Consider the following 14,003-nt stretch of genomic DNA (forward strand, 5'->3'; position numbering starts at 1 on the left):
TTTAAAAGACGTGTAGATGAGGTGCTTAGGGACATGGTTTAGTGGGCGTGGGGGTGTTGGGTTGACGGTTGGACTCGGTGATCTTAGAGGTCTCTTCCAACCTTAATGATTCTATGATTCTATGTCTCGGTGAGTGTGTGATTAAAATGGAAACGTTCACTCTTGTGGCCTGCCTTATTGTCTGCCTCGACCCACAGCACTTCCCCCACTATTCCGGCACTTTGGGGGGTAGGGTCATAAAATGCAACCTTGCGGTGTGCAAGGATTTCATTCCAGTACATGTGACTGAGCTTAAGGTAATGGGGAATTCAACCTTAAGTGTTCATTTTATAATATGACTGTGATACAGAAAGGGGATGAGGAATGAATATAGAAAAGCAAGTCAGATCTTCAATATTTTTATCATTGTTCTTAGAATTCTGAAGTCTCCTCTCTTGATAGCATTAAACAAAAGCAAGCTCCTTTTTGCAAATGGCAATGCATTATCTTAAAGACGCTTCTAGGTCTTATTCTGCCTGTTGGCAAAGGGGTAACTACTTCTTTCCACTCAATGTCAGAAAGTCCAAACTTTTCAGGATTGTGCTGCTTTTTTCTTCCACAGTCTCTTATCCGTGCTGGACTGCTGCGTACAGATGTGACCTGCGCTGTATGCTCTCGGGCAGTAATGCCTCCTTAAGAGCTGGCCAGCTGGGGACGCAAACTGGTGTAGGTGGTGCAGCATTACCCCCAGACGAACATGACTGTTGTAAGAAGTGATTGCTTTTCAGTGTCCCAGCAGCATGAGTCTTCAGTTTGCTCTGATGCATGTTTTTGGTCTCGCCTTGAAGCTCTGTGCCTTGTGAAAGCTGCCACTTTGTCCCTATACTCTTATTATGACATTAATCCAGTATTTTGGTTTCTGTGGTTAGGGTCAGATGCAGCTGTCAGCTTTGACGTGCTGTAGTGTGTTGCTCTGCAGAGGCGGCACAGTCTGCCTCCGAAGGAGAGTCTTGTTTTCCTGTTTGAGCTCTCTGCGAGCGCTGTAGCCATCAGTCATCCAGCAAGTGCGTTGAATCTCAGGGCTTTGATCAAGGCCTGCAGTGAACTTGTGCGAAGCCAACAGCAGACCGTCCAGTCAGTGGGGCAGTGACAGGCACTGCGGCCTGCCACCGCCTGGAGGTAGAGGTGGAGAGGAGAAGAGAACTGGGGCTGGTTTGAAGGAAGCTGCAGAAAGCTCGTGTCCAGTGGAAGGGATGGTGAAGTTTCTTCAGGTCACTTGAAGTCTGAGCTGTCCTACCACTTGTCTGTGGTGGTATTAGCTGCCTGGCAAATAGAAGCTCCATGGACATGACTCTGTCTTGTTTATTTTTTTTTTTTTTAATGTTATGCAGTCAGACTTTAGGACTATTGCCAGAGGATGGGAAGTGCTTTCCCTCCCTTCCTGAAGCCCGTGTAGGAGCAGAGGATAGCTTTCCTGCTGTTTTTAATCTGCTCTGAAGTACAACCTGTCCTGAAACAACTCATCTGTTTCATAAGCAGAGAATACCATAGTGCCTGGAATGGGATAACGGTGGCCCTTCGCATTGTTGTTCTCCTGGTCCTACAGAAATCCACCTGATGCAAGGCTGCCCATAAACCAATTCTATGCTGCAGGGCCTCCCTTCTGCTTGCCCTGTGCCTCTGCTGGTGCTCCACATCCTGGAGCAAGCTGACAGGTCTGTAGGAAGCAGAATGCAGTCAAGAGCCAATGCAGAAGTCTGTGGGCCTTTCTGGGTCTTGCTTCTTATGCTTATTCCCTGGCATCTACATGAAGAAATTAGAAGCCCTCATTCTTTTGGGAAGTTGAAGATCTGCTGACTGTGGTAATAACGCTTTCCAGTCAGTAGCAGTAAGTTTTATTGGCAGACCTGGATGTGCCAAATCGGGCAGAGATACTGAGTAGACTGTTGGTTGATGGTATTTGTTGCTTGCATACCATCTCCTGGACTGTGTTTATGTGTCACTGCTGCCACAGCCCAAGATTTATCACTTCCAATGTAGCCCATAAGCAAGAGGAAAGTGGCTGCTCGTTCCTTATAATGTGCTAACTCTCTTGGTGCAGGACCTCACCGGCTGCATGACTGGAATCCCAAAGGTCTGTCCTAAAATGTGCTTTTGTCTGGCTGCGAAGCTGTGTCTGGGTTTGAGAAACATTTTGTGATATTGTGTGTCTGTGCAGAGAGGAGATTATACTGCAGTGAATGAGTACTTTCCTCTTCTTTCTTCCTTTTCTTCCTCCATCTGAGTTAATTGTTGTCTTTTGAATTGGAAACCTGCTTGAAATGTTCTGAGCTCGTCATTGGTAAGGTTCAGAAGGAGTAAAGAGGGGGAACAGGGCCAGGGAACAGAGAAACACAGTAGGATCTGAGATTTTTTTCTTTTTTTTTAATTTCCGCATGAGGTCAAAAGGCATATGAATATCTTCTAGCTATTTGCTTTAGATCTGTTTTCCAAACGGTTAGTATTGGTAGGTGCTCCCACAATTCAGATTAATGTTACTGTTGTCTTTTTTCTTGCTTCCGTTCAAATAGTTGTGTCAAGAGATAACCCTTGCATAGCATGACTGTTTTCCTTTCCCTCTTCAGAGGTTAGCCTGTTCAAGCCAAGCTGTGAACCAGAGTGAAATAATACCAAGAGATTTTACTGTTTGGAAAAGTTTCTTCCCTCTCTTGAGAACGGTGGGTTCTGTTTCCTGAGCTCAGCTAGCTTGGGAGCCCCTGCTTTAGCTAGAGGCTTTCCAGGTGCCGTTGGCCTCGGAGTTGGTTTCTGTAAAGCAAAATGGTGTTCGTTACTGGCTCCATGAGATGCTACTGGCAAAACAGGAGGCTGCAGTGTGCTGTGGTTCTGCTGCAGCGAGTCAGGGAGGTAGCATTAAAAAAAAAGATTGGAAGAGCTTAGCTTTCAGTTGGTGTTGAGTTTATCTTTCACTGTCAGATCCTCAGCTTTATTTTATGCTTCTGTTGTGTTGGAACAATTGACAGGTCCTAGCCCCGCTTAGTGATCTGTGTGCAGCAATTATCTTTGCTTGGCAGCTGCTCCTGGTCCTGTTTGAGAGGCAGTGTTCAGCAGCACGTGGTAGACATCTTCTGAGAGGTACAAAACAGGAACCTTCGCCATCGGAGGGAGGCCAACAAACAGGCAGTGGTACGCTGTTCTTCAGGAGAGTAACAAAACCAGTTTTGAGGACTTGAGTCCATACAGCTCCTCTCCTGTAGGCAGTAGGAGCCTTGTCAGCCACGCGGTGCTCAGCACATGGGCGTAACAGTGGAGCTACCTTCATCTCCCAAGTCTTCCTCCTGCATCTCCCAGCCTTCCTAGAGAAGAGGGTTTCTGTGAGATGGAAGCCATTCTTTGCTGGTTTTACCCCAGTGTCTATTACAACACTGGTCCCACACAGATTGGTGAGAACACTGCCTTGCTGAGAGTTTGGGAGTGTTGTGTAATTAAACTTCAACTTTTTTCCCTTCCTAAACATCTTTCTAAACTTGGTGGCAGGCTAGGCGCTGGGGTAGAGAGCAGAGGAGGATTTCTCTAAGGAAGTTTCCTCTCGCAGACTTTTTAAGCTGTGGTAGGAGGATGACTAACTGTGGGTACAACCAGACGTTTCCCTTTGGACACACCTAGACATACACTTTCCAAGAAGAGGATCATGCCACCTTGCAGTATGGGTGGAGAGAAAATTTAAAGGGAGACAGGACTGCTGGGTCTTGATGTTCATAACGCCATCCCTCCTAGTGTCCCAGTGAGGAATTTTAACACAGCATTGTCCTGGGATGATTTATGCTCAATGAAGTTTCTTCATTTCTCTGTCCTCCGTCAGCAAATGCACGTTATTTGTAGACAGTAGAGGCTGTTGCCTATTTTTACACTCAATTAAATTGTAACTTCATTGCTGGGGCCTCTGTTGCAAGAACGACGAGTCAGGCAGTGATCCAGGCTGATTAATTATTGGCTTAATGTCTTTGGCAGAGGCCTTTTGGTGCTGTTGTGGAGCACAGTCAGGGTACTGCTGCACTTTGTGATGAGAGGAAAAGTTAGGGGGTTGCCTCTCTGCCGTTCCCTTTGTCGAGCTTGTTTAGTGACAGGATTAGCCTTGGCTGCACAGACTGGTACATGTGAGTAAGATGTCCAGAGTAAATTATCTGTAGCGCTTCTTGGACATAAGCCTCTGCAGAAATACAACAAACTGTAATGTTATTCTTGTTACTGATGTGGACATGAGTGGGTTGGGCATTTTGTTTCTTTTCAGAGAGGGTGGTAGTCTGCAAAATTTGGCTTGCAGTATTTTTTCCTTGTTTTGTTAATGAACAAATCATAAATACCGTGGAAGGATAAAAATGGAAAAGAAATAGTTTCTGCTGCTGAATCAGCTTGAGAGAAGTCCGTCAGCCCGTTTGAGAAACCAGAAGTCTCCACAGACAGTTGTATCCATTGTAATCACAGTGAGCTACTGGCTGAAGGCTTTTTCCAAACGAGAACTTGTTTCCGGGGCCCTTCCTGAAATAAATGTTTAGTTTTGGTGGCAAAATTCCTACAAATCTTTCTGGTAAGCGGGTCTTGAAATGCTGAAGTTGCAAATGTGGAAGTTGTCAACCCTGCTACAGGCGTCTGCGATCTGAAAATACACTTGCTAAATGTTCTGCGGTGGGTGTGCGTGCAGCAGGGCGGAGAGTGCTTCCCAGTAAGGCTTGAGTGTTCAGAGAGTGCTGTTGCTGGTGGATGGTTGGGGGAGCCACCTACTTCTCTCCTAGAAGCCTTTCAGGCATTGCTCTCTGGTCTCTTCACCCTGTGTTGGTGGGATAAAACCACCAACCACCAAGGTCCCTTTGTTGCTGGGGGAGTCAAGCAGAGCATCTCCCTTGCCTGTGTCGGTCCTTATTTAACCCTAGTCACTGTACACACTGGCTGCCAAAAATCAATGACTTGATGATGTTTGTTTGCAGTCTTTAAATAACATACAGTGGAAAAACAACCAAACTGTACAGTGTACACTACCTACTGGCTAATAACTTACTACAAATATCTTTTGGACTTAGTTTGGGTAAGCTAAACCTCCTCTTCATTTTCTGTATAAGTAATAGTATATTAAGCTTCCCCAAACCCTGCTGGCACTATACATATTAATGTGTAGAGTTACTGAGCTGCAACGATCACAGCATGTTTCAACAACAAGTGTCTATGAAAAAAATGTTGCCGTGGCAGTGATGAACTCTGTGTGGGCTGCAAAAAACACTTCAGACACTTTCTCCATGCCCAGCTGTTGCCCTGTAGCAAGCTCCCTGGCCTGCAGCCCCGCAGTCGTTCCCTGAGCAGCTGCACCATACTTCTGGTGTGTCCTCGCGTCTTCTGGTACATCCGTGGCTGGAGCTCCCAGAGCAGTGAAAGGCCTGGGTGTCTTTCATAAACCTTGACTTTCCTCTGTTCCTGTTAAGGACAGCAGGAGCTGGTGGGCTTTGAACGCTTCTGAAAATTTTCCCCCAGCGCTTTGTCACTTGCAAAGCTTGTGACCATGCCCGGGGTTTTCTTCTTGCACTGCTTCCCTGGGCTAGCGCTTCTAACCACAGGCTGGATTCCCACTTCATCTGAAGCGTGTGTGAAAGTGGATGACTTAACGTGTGCTGCTTTTAAATGCAGAGATTGGAAAACAAGGCCTGTTTAAAGCAGTACTTGTCATGCAAGGAAATGCAACAAACGCCTTCTTGAAGTATCACAGAAAATTGCTTTTTGGACAAACAAGGAGACCTTCAAAAAGCTCAGCTGGGCTTGTTTAGCCTGGAGAAAAGGAGGCTGAGGGGAGACCTCATCGCTCTCTACAGCCACCTGAAAGGAGGTTGTAGCGAGGGGGAGGTCGGTCTCTTCTCCCAAGTAACTGGCGAAAGGACGAGAGGAAATGGCCTCAAGTTGCGCCAGGGGAGGTTTAGATTGGATGTGAGGAAAAATTTCTTTACTGAAAGAGTGGTTAAACATTGGCACAGGCTGCCCAGGGAAGTGGTTGAGTCACCATCCCTGGAAGTATTTAAAAGACGTGTAGATGAGGCGCTTAGGGACATGGTTTAGTGGGCGTGGGGGTGTTGGGTTGACGGTTGGACTCGATGATCTTAGAGGTCTCTTCCAACCTTAATGATTCTATGATTCTGTGGTGGTGAGAACAGCTGTAAGAGCCGGGGACGGCCAGCCCCAGGTCTGGGGAACGCTCGAACCAGGGGAGCCATGTGAGCTGAGGCTGCTGGACTGCCCAGCGCCTCGTGCCCCTCCGGGAGAAGGTGGCCCTTGCTGCATGCAGCTGTAGCTTGAGTCTCTCAAATGGCAGGTAGTTCAGCTTCCTCCCCTCTCCCCCCACATCTTCCAACCAGTCTTCCAGCAAGCATCTGGAAACTTAGATTTCACGTTGTGAGGTTAAAAGAGGATTGCAAGAGAAATGATGGGAGGTGCTGAGGACTCGAGGTGTTGACAAAGGCAGTCAATTTGGTACAGGCTTGACGGGAAGTAGAGTCCTGTGGGCAGACCAAGATGAAAGGGGCTGAGAGCAGACAGTGGAGACTGCTTGGAAACTAAAAGGCTGGTAGGCTGGATGCTGGGGCTTTTTGAAATTGTAGTCAGGCTCGGAAGAGGAATCAGGCAGGCAGGTGTCTAAACAGCCTGTAAGTAAAGGCATGCTGCCCTGGAGCTATGGAAATGGAGTGAAGTCTCTTGCTCTGCCACTGCTTTCAGAGCTTCTCCATTCACCCAGGTAACTGCTGCCTGCACTGGTCCAGGACTGAGCCTTGAGTTTAGGAGTGACTTCTAGCATACAGGCTTTTATGTAGTAGGTCTGCTTCTGTCTGACTTCTGTTTCAAGAAGAGGATTGAGAGTCGTTCACCCTTCAGTGTCTACCCAGGGTTGAAACGTCTGGCTGTTTTCACGTTTGTTCTCCGCTTGTGGTTTGGCAGCTCTGCTAAACAAGTGCCAGGCAGTCGCTGGTGTCAGCGTGTGTGTTGCACAGCCACTAAAGTTCCTAACGTGGCTCCGTGGTGCTGTATGTTTGTGGGGCACTTCTCAGCAGTATCCTGTGCTTGCACCGTGGATATACCGCCATGTAGATGCCTCCTAAGGCCAGGGAGCCAGTGGAGAAGATCAGCTAAGGCTGGAGGTAAATGCTGAAGACTGTAAGAAGCATCACAGTGCAGCACCTGTAGCAAACTTAGGAAGGTGAGCATTTGGCCTGGACTTCGCTGGTGTTGACCCCCATGATAATCCAGAAAGCTTTAGCTGCCCGATAATGACACTCTGTTAATGCATGTACAGAAACTCGTTGGCCAATGTTGTGTTTTTGACCTGAGATCTTTCCTTTTTGCCCTCAAATCAAAGGTGAATCTCTTAGGCACTTTTCAGCTGTGGGGTTGAATTGCAGGTGCCGAAGTTGTGTTCCTCTTATCTCTCTGTTCAGGCTAGCGCTGTTCATGTGGGCATAGCTGCTATAAAGGGCCAAGCTGAATGTGGAAATGATTAAGGCTCTAAGATAGTAGTGTGCCAGCATCTATCTGTGTTGCATGCTGCTGTTAATCTCTAGAGCCTGAAAGGAACATGAAGACCCAAGCCGCAATACAGGAGATCTGCTTGGTTAAACAGATGCACACTCAGAAAGGAATAGCATGCTTAAATACCTGGCGTATTTAAAATACCAGCACCGTCTTCCAGGAATTAACCTATAATGAAGTTTTACCCTCTCTTCAGTCTGAATCATAACAGAGCACAGTTTACCTGTTTAAAAGGAAATGCGGCAGTTGTAGTGTGTGTGAAACATTTCAATGCATAAATCTCATTTTTCCATTTTCTATTTCCCCAGGAACTGGCAAACTCTGTCTACTTGGTTATGGAGGTGAGTGTGTGTCTCTCTTTCTTTTTTTCCTTCTTTCCCTTCCTTTTTCTCTCTTTTTCCCTTTATTTTCTTTTTTTTTTTAAACTTATTTTAAGCAGACCAGCTTGTTATACAACTAGTGCTTTCTGCTCACAGTCTCACCCGTGATGCTTTTGCTAGTCTAATCTGCAGCTGCATGCCAGTGTGGGTGAAGATAGCAGCCAGAGGGATTTTTCATACTGCTGCTGTCAGAAGGTCGTGCTGGCACAGGTTTAATCAGTCAGACATCTTACCTCAAGGGTCAAACGGGTGTTACTGGGTAGTATCCGCTTCAAAGATACACGGAAAGAGAATTTTCTCCACACAGCCTAGCTACAAAGCTTTTGAACATTTTCTTTCCTCTGCAGTCTTCACTCTGAGGTCTTGTTGACTTTCCTTAATGGTATGGAACATGATGTGGGGAATTTCAGTTTTCAGCTGTGGCTGGTCCCAGGCTTTCCTCAACCACCTTTCTGGTGGTATCTCCATGGTGACCCTTCTGCTTTGTTCTGGTTTTATCTCTTTCTCTGATGTGCAGGTACACGGGTGTGCACATGCACAAAAGCTAGTTAATGCTGGTGTATTGTAATGCAATATAACGTGTAGGGGAATTGGGACAGAAGAAGAACCTACAGGAATGGGGTTTTCCTTGCCAACTTCTGAATACTTATTTTGACACGTGTGATTACTTACGTTTAAATACTATGATAAGCCTGCTATCCTAGTGAAGCTTACTGTTTTTGTTTTTAATCTTTGATTTGCCTTGCATTAACTGAGCTTTCTGTTCTGTTTGCAGTACTGTAATGGTGGTGACCTGGCAGACTATCTTCACAGTAAGTAGAACAATATGGAGAATATCCTCTGTATTCAGAAGAAAACACTGACTGTTTTAGCTCATTAAAGTTGCTGGGGTTTGTGGAAGATCTAAGTAAGCAGTTTGTGTATTTTTTTTTTTAATTCCTGCAAAATAAACAGAGTATCACTGCTCCTCTTCTAAGAGGTTCACCCCCTGATAATCATTTGAAAACTAAGAATCCACGACAATAAAAGCTAGTCTTGTAGTCTTTCCTATGTAGGTCAGTGGTGACTGTTGTCAGTAGTTATGTAGTTTAGTTACAGTGACCTTATAGATTAAACATATTTTAACACTGCTAGGGACGTGGTTTGTCTTTTTCTTGGTCACTGGAAAAAAGCTATTTATACTGAAGCCTTGCAGTTCTGTAGGGTTGGATTAAAATAAGATCCCAAGAGTGTATTTCGCTTTCTTTAAGTTTACCCTTGAGGGTGTCCCCACATCTAGGACAGGAACACATTTCTTACTGCAGTGTATTGACGGTGACTGTAGCGTAGCTAGTAGTGTTGTGAGGGTGATGAAAACTACTAACTTCAGGGTCTTTTGGAGAATATAGCACGGTTACCTGCGACGGTGGTGCCTTGAAGAACCTTTTGGTGAGACTGAAGTGTGTCTTTGCCATTAAACCGAATGAAACACGCTTTGCGTGTTATCCGGCTGTGTTGCTGGGACTTGGGCTTCAATCTCCCAAGCTGTTTTTCAGTGCAGCCCACTGCACAGGTACAGGATCCTGGCCTATGTGAAAATCACGTTGCACTTAAGTACCTAAGCGGTAGGAGGATAACATGTTGAACAAATTGCTTAGCTGCAGTCAGACACAGACCTTATTTTCTGTTGGCCTGACTGGTGTGTTTTTTTGGGTGGGTTTTTTTTTTCTTTAAAGCAGCTTTCTTGTTGTTTTGCACGTTAACTAGAAGATTACTGAATGTGAAGAGACAACTTTAATCTCATTTCTGCTGTGGCTCTGGGTCATGATTAAACAAAGTTTCTTCACATTGTGCAAATTAAAAGCTAGTCAGCTGGATAATACTTCAGGCTCCTTATTTGAGGTACATGGTGCCTGGAAATGGCAAAAATTGAAGGATTAAAAGCTAAATTTACATTTGCCCTACAGATAGTGTTGGCATCCCTAAATGATTATTTGGGGCTTGATGCTAGTGTGTTGCACTCTATTCATACAGGGTAATGAATTAAGTTTGTGGACTTTAGTTTTCAGAAAGGATTTAGTACTTGAAGGCAAATGAAGGAATATTCTAACTTTCATGTGTTTTGTCTAAAATGTGGGTGAGATAGCAGTGACAGGCATTTGTTTATTAAAATCCAGGTTTAGTGTGCTTTGTCTTAGATAAGTGATGGTGGTTTTGCATCTGTTGTACTGCTGTGCTTTAAAAGGAGCATCTTTGGTGGTGGTGAAATGCTGTTATGAATACCAAGTGAAAATGGTTTTGTATTTGATACCTTCTTTTTCTCCTTGAATACAAGCAAAAATTTTAACAATGAAATGCTTTTAAAAAACAGTCAAACTTCAGTTTTACCAATGCATGGGCTTTGAAAGCTAAAGTTTTCAGCTTTCATGCACATGAAATGAACCCTGATGTTAAAGCACTGGGCTGTGAGCTCTTGTTGGCAAAGCTGCGTATGTAAACAAGAACACAGCTTCTGGCCGAATGATTTATAGAAACATGGGTTTATAGAAAATCTTCCTGTTCATACTAGTGCTTCTGTGTGTCCATTGTCATCTTCTCCCTTCCACCACCCTGCCAAAAAAAAAAGTGAAGCATACTGTGCAATTAGCTAGGCTATTAATACAGCTTGCTTCCTTGTTTATCAAATGAGACTGCTCAGGAAATTGGTGGCTAGTTTGAGAAAGTGACAATGAATTGTATTTTCCAAATAAAATTCAGTTTTACCCCAGTTTGGTTTGTTTGAGTGTTGCCTGGGGTAGGGTTTGATCCTTCTTTGCCTGAGTTAATTTGAAAAAGTTACCTTTAGCTCTGTTTTCACCAATAAAATATTTTACCGTGACAACTGTAAAGAGCAGCTGTTGTGACTGGGAAATTGGTGCTTACTTTTATTTTAACTCTTAACATCTGTGTGCCAGTTGCCAGTAAAGAAAACCCAGCAGGTACAGATTTCCAGAGGGAGCAGTCAGTAAGGGACTGCAGCAAGAAAGTTAGTTACTCCCATCACTGCGGCAAAGATCTGGGTCTTCCAGATCCCAGAGCCTAGATACAAGTGTCAGCTTTTGCATCACATGGCTTTTTCCATTCCACCACATTGCCCTTTGGGGCATCTCCTCTCCCAGTTTCTGCAGGTGCTCAGGGTGCTTTTGACGATAATGACTTTTTTTCCTGAAAGCTCATCTTGGAAAGTTCAGATTTCTTCCAGGGCATTTCACTGGTACGCAGGAGGCTCATCTCTATTGAGCGGTTATTGTGCTGCTTCAGTTATTTTAATAATTGCGTGATGGTATTTAATTGCAACGTCTACTTTCCCACTGACTCCTCAGATATGTTTGCTGGTAGTTCCTGTAACACTTATGCATGCTGTGCATGCAAATCCCCTGTTTCTCATTGAACGAGATGCTTGTAAGCTTCCCGATCCATTCTGCCCTCTAATTACAAGCATTAGGCAATAAGGTAATTCTGTGTTGAATCCAAAGGCACTCTAATTCTCCTTGTCTTCATAACTGGAAGACGTGAGTATGTGCACGTTTCAATGCAATACGCATTTCGGCTGGGTTATGCTGTTGGTCAGCCCCATCTCTTTGATACAACCAAAGGTTGTGCGTGTTCTGCTAAGCACAACTTCTATGTTGTTGTTGTTCTTTAATGGTACAATGCAATTTTCCTTCTGATAGACCTCTGTGGATGTTGCTTTCATTTAAAGACCACCATAGGGTATGTTCTGAGCTGAGAGTGGCAGATTGCCGCTGTGCGTGGTAGAGCTGTGGGAAGCATTACAAAAGTGACCGTCCTCTGTATGAGAATAACTGGAATTCTGTGGCCTCGGGTACTCAGGAGGTCAGAGCAGGCTGATCTAAAATTTCTTCTTAAATTCTGTGAGTTGGCATTGACACAGGTTGTTACGGACAGTTCGTAAGTGCATATTCATGACCTTCCTTAAAGCTGCTGCTTGAAGAGCACATCTCTGTAAAGAAAACTTCAAGTCAGAGCAGGACGTTTCTTGGTTTGACCACGACACGTGCAAGGAGCTGTGACCTTCTAATTCATCCCAAGTGGTCTGGGGACCCCTTTGTAAACAAGAGGTGTGAGGCACTGCTGTGTAACTTTTCACCCTCTGCAGCTAAATAATTAAGAATATCTGTGATAAGACTAGACCTATCTGGAATAAGTCTTCTGACTTGTAGATGAGTCTAAACAGGAGTCTCACTGGCCACGCTCTGTGTGGGTGGAGTTGGGGGAGTTGCAAGATGGGCCCCAAATAAATCAGCTTGATCTCTGAGACTTCAGCATGATTTGGATTGGGCTCATGTTAGAGAGATACTTGTGGCATCTCTGGGTAACAGGAGAAGTTCTTTTTCCTAAATAACTTTTCCAAAATGGTGTTATCATGTAACATCAGCAGGTGTACTCCAGTGCATCTACCCTTGGATCAGCTGACAAGGGCTGTTTACTACAGTTTACCTGGCAGCCTCTTGGCAGGTTGAACACCTCAGCACAGGCTGACCAGGGTACTTTTTAGGTGGTTTCACCCCTTTCCTATGTCCCAAGAGCTACGAGGCACGCAGGGCCCGCACTGACCTGCAGTAGATATTTGCTCTGATCTACTGACCTGTGTAGCCAGCGTTCCCAAGGCAGTAAGCTGAGTGCCTCGTCACTGAAGTGGAGCCCATGAAAATAAACACAGGGATACTATTACTTCTCAGTAATGGCAAAGTAAGGCTTGTGAAACAGCGTTCTCTGGAAGAACGTGTTGCTCACCACAGACATCCACAGGGATGCCCAGAGTTCAGTGTGGGATTATTGTTTTGCCAGCAGTTTTCTGGTAAAGATGAGAATGTCCCCTTTTTACGGGGACATAAGTAAAAGTTCCCTGTTTGGGATGTAGCAAAGGGAGTTGTTTTGTTCTCCACACTATTTTTTTTTGGTGACACATAAATTGAATGAGTTTTCTGTATCTTCTCCCTCCCTCTGTTGATGGTAGCTGGTCTAGAAAATCTTTTGTGGACCAACAACCTGAAGTTGCTGAAAGTGTCAGTTGTATTTATGTCTCTGTCCTTCAGTTGGAGATTGCTGCTGTCACTCGGTAGGCTGATGAGCTGAGTATGAGAGATAAGGACTCTTGGTTTTCTGTGTTATGGCATGTCTGTTAATGGAGGGAGGTAAAAGGGTATGCCCCTACACTCCCCAAGTAACTGACGGTCCCTTCTCTGACGGCAGCATTTCAATTTCACAGGCCTGCCTTGCTGCATTACCTGCATTCGTGATATTTAATGCTGCCAGAGGATCCAACAGACCTCTGTCTAATTTTGCTGCGCTGCATTGTGGTAGCTCCATTATGCCACAGCAGATGCACTGAGGGAATGTGTCTGCAGGCTCAAGACACCAGCTTAGATTCTGCGCATGTCTGGAAAACAGCGCCTTTGCAGGGCTGAGAGCTTTGTACAAACTTCTGTGAAGTGGAAAACTTAAATTCTGCAGAAATTAGTAGCTTAGAGGCCTGTTTTCTTTGGGTGAATGGATTTTTCTGATCTTGTTAGCAGTGGTTTGTTTTTTTTTTTCAGTATAAAGAGATAGGATTCACATTAGGGAGGCTTAACTGGTTTGCTTGAGGGATGGTGGCTAGCACTGTGTTAGCCTTATAGCCACTAAATTATATAAAGGAGAGGGTAACGCCTTAAAGATGTGGCATGCTGTTGGAACTGCAGGTCAGAACAAGGCTCTCAACACCATTTCTTTGCTAGCGGCAGAGTGTATTTAGCCAGGAGTTTGTAATTGCCTGCCAGCTTAATAATGTTAAGAACTGCCAAGTTTCAAGTCTTGCTTTGTGTTTGGGGGAAGATGAGACAGCCTGTCCTTTCCTGGGCCTGAGCTGAATTGGGCAAAAAACTTCGGAATTCTTGCTGGTTTGTTGAAAGATGGTGTTTTAACCATTCCTAAATAGATTTCCTTCAATAGAAATCACAGAAATATTGCAGAGATGTTTTGTTGGAGAGAAGGTTGAGCACAGCTAAGATACTGGACCTTTAATAGACAGAAAATGGTACAGGATTGAGTACAGTGATATACTTC

The 14,003-nt window shown here is 44.8% G+C and overlaps 1 protein-coding gene across 1 annotated transcript in view; it reads left to right on the forward strand.

The window, feature by feature from the left end:
• The first annotated feature begins 681 nt into the window (after positions 1 to 681).
• The window catches only part of ULK1 (unc-51 like autophagy activating kinase 1), a 73,675-nt gene continuing 60,353 nt past the window's right edge, over positions 682 to 14,003 (forward strand). Inside the window, exons 1-3 of the mRNA XM_009318661.1 lie at positions 682 to 745; positions 7,845 to 7,877; positions 8,692 to 8,728. Of these exons, the coding sequence (XP_009316936.1) occupies positions 737 to 745; positions 7,845 to 7,877; positions 8,692 to 8,728 (79 nt within the window). The 5' untranslated portion in view covers positions 682 to 736. The remainder of the gene's footprint in view (positions 746 to 7,844; positions 7,878 to 8,691; positions 8,729 to 14,003) is intronic.

This window comes from Pygoscelis adeliae, unplaced genomic scaffold, assembly GCF_000699105.1.
Source record: "Pygoscelis adeliae isolate BGI_AS28 unplaced genomic scaffold, ASM69910v1 Scaffold410, whole genome shotgun sequence".
NCBI classification, from domain to species: domain Eukaryota; kingdom Metazoa; phylum Chordata; class Aves; order Sphenisciformes; family Spheniscidae; genus Pygoscelis; species Pygoscelis adeliae.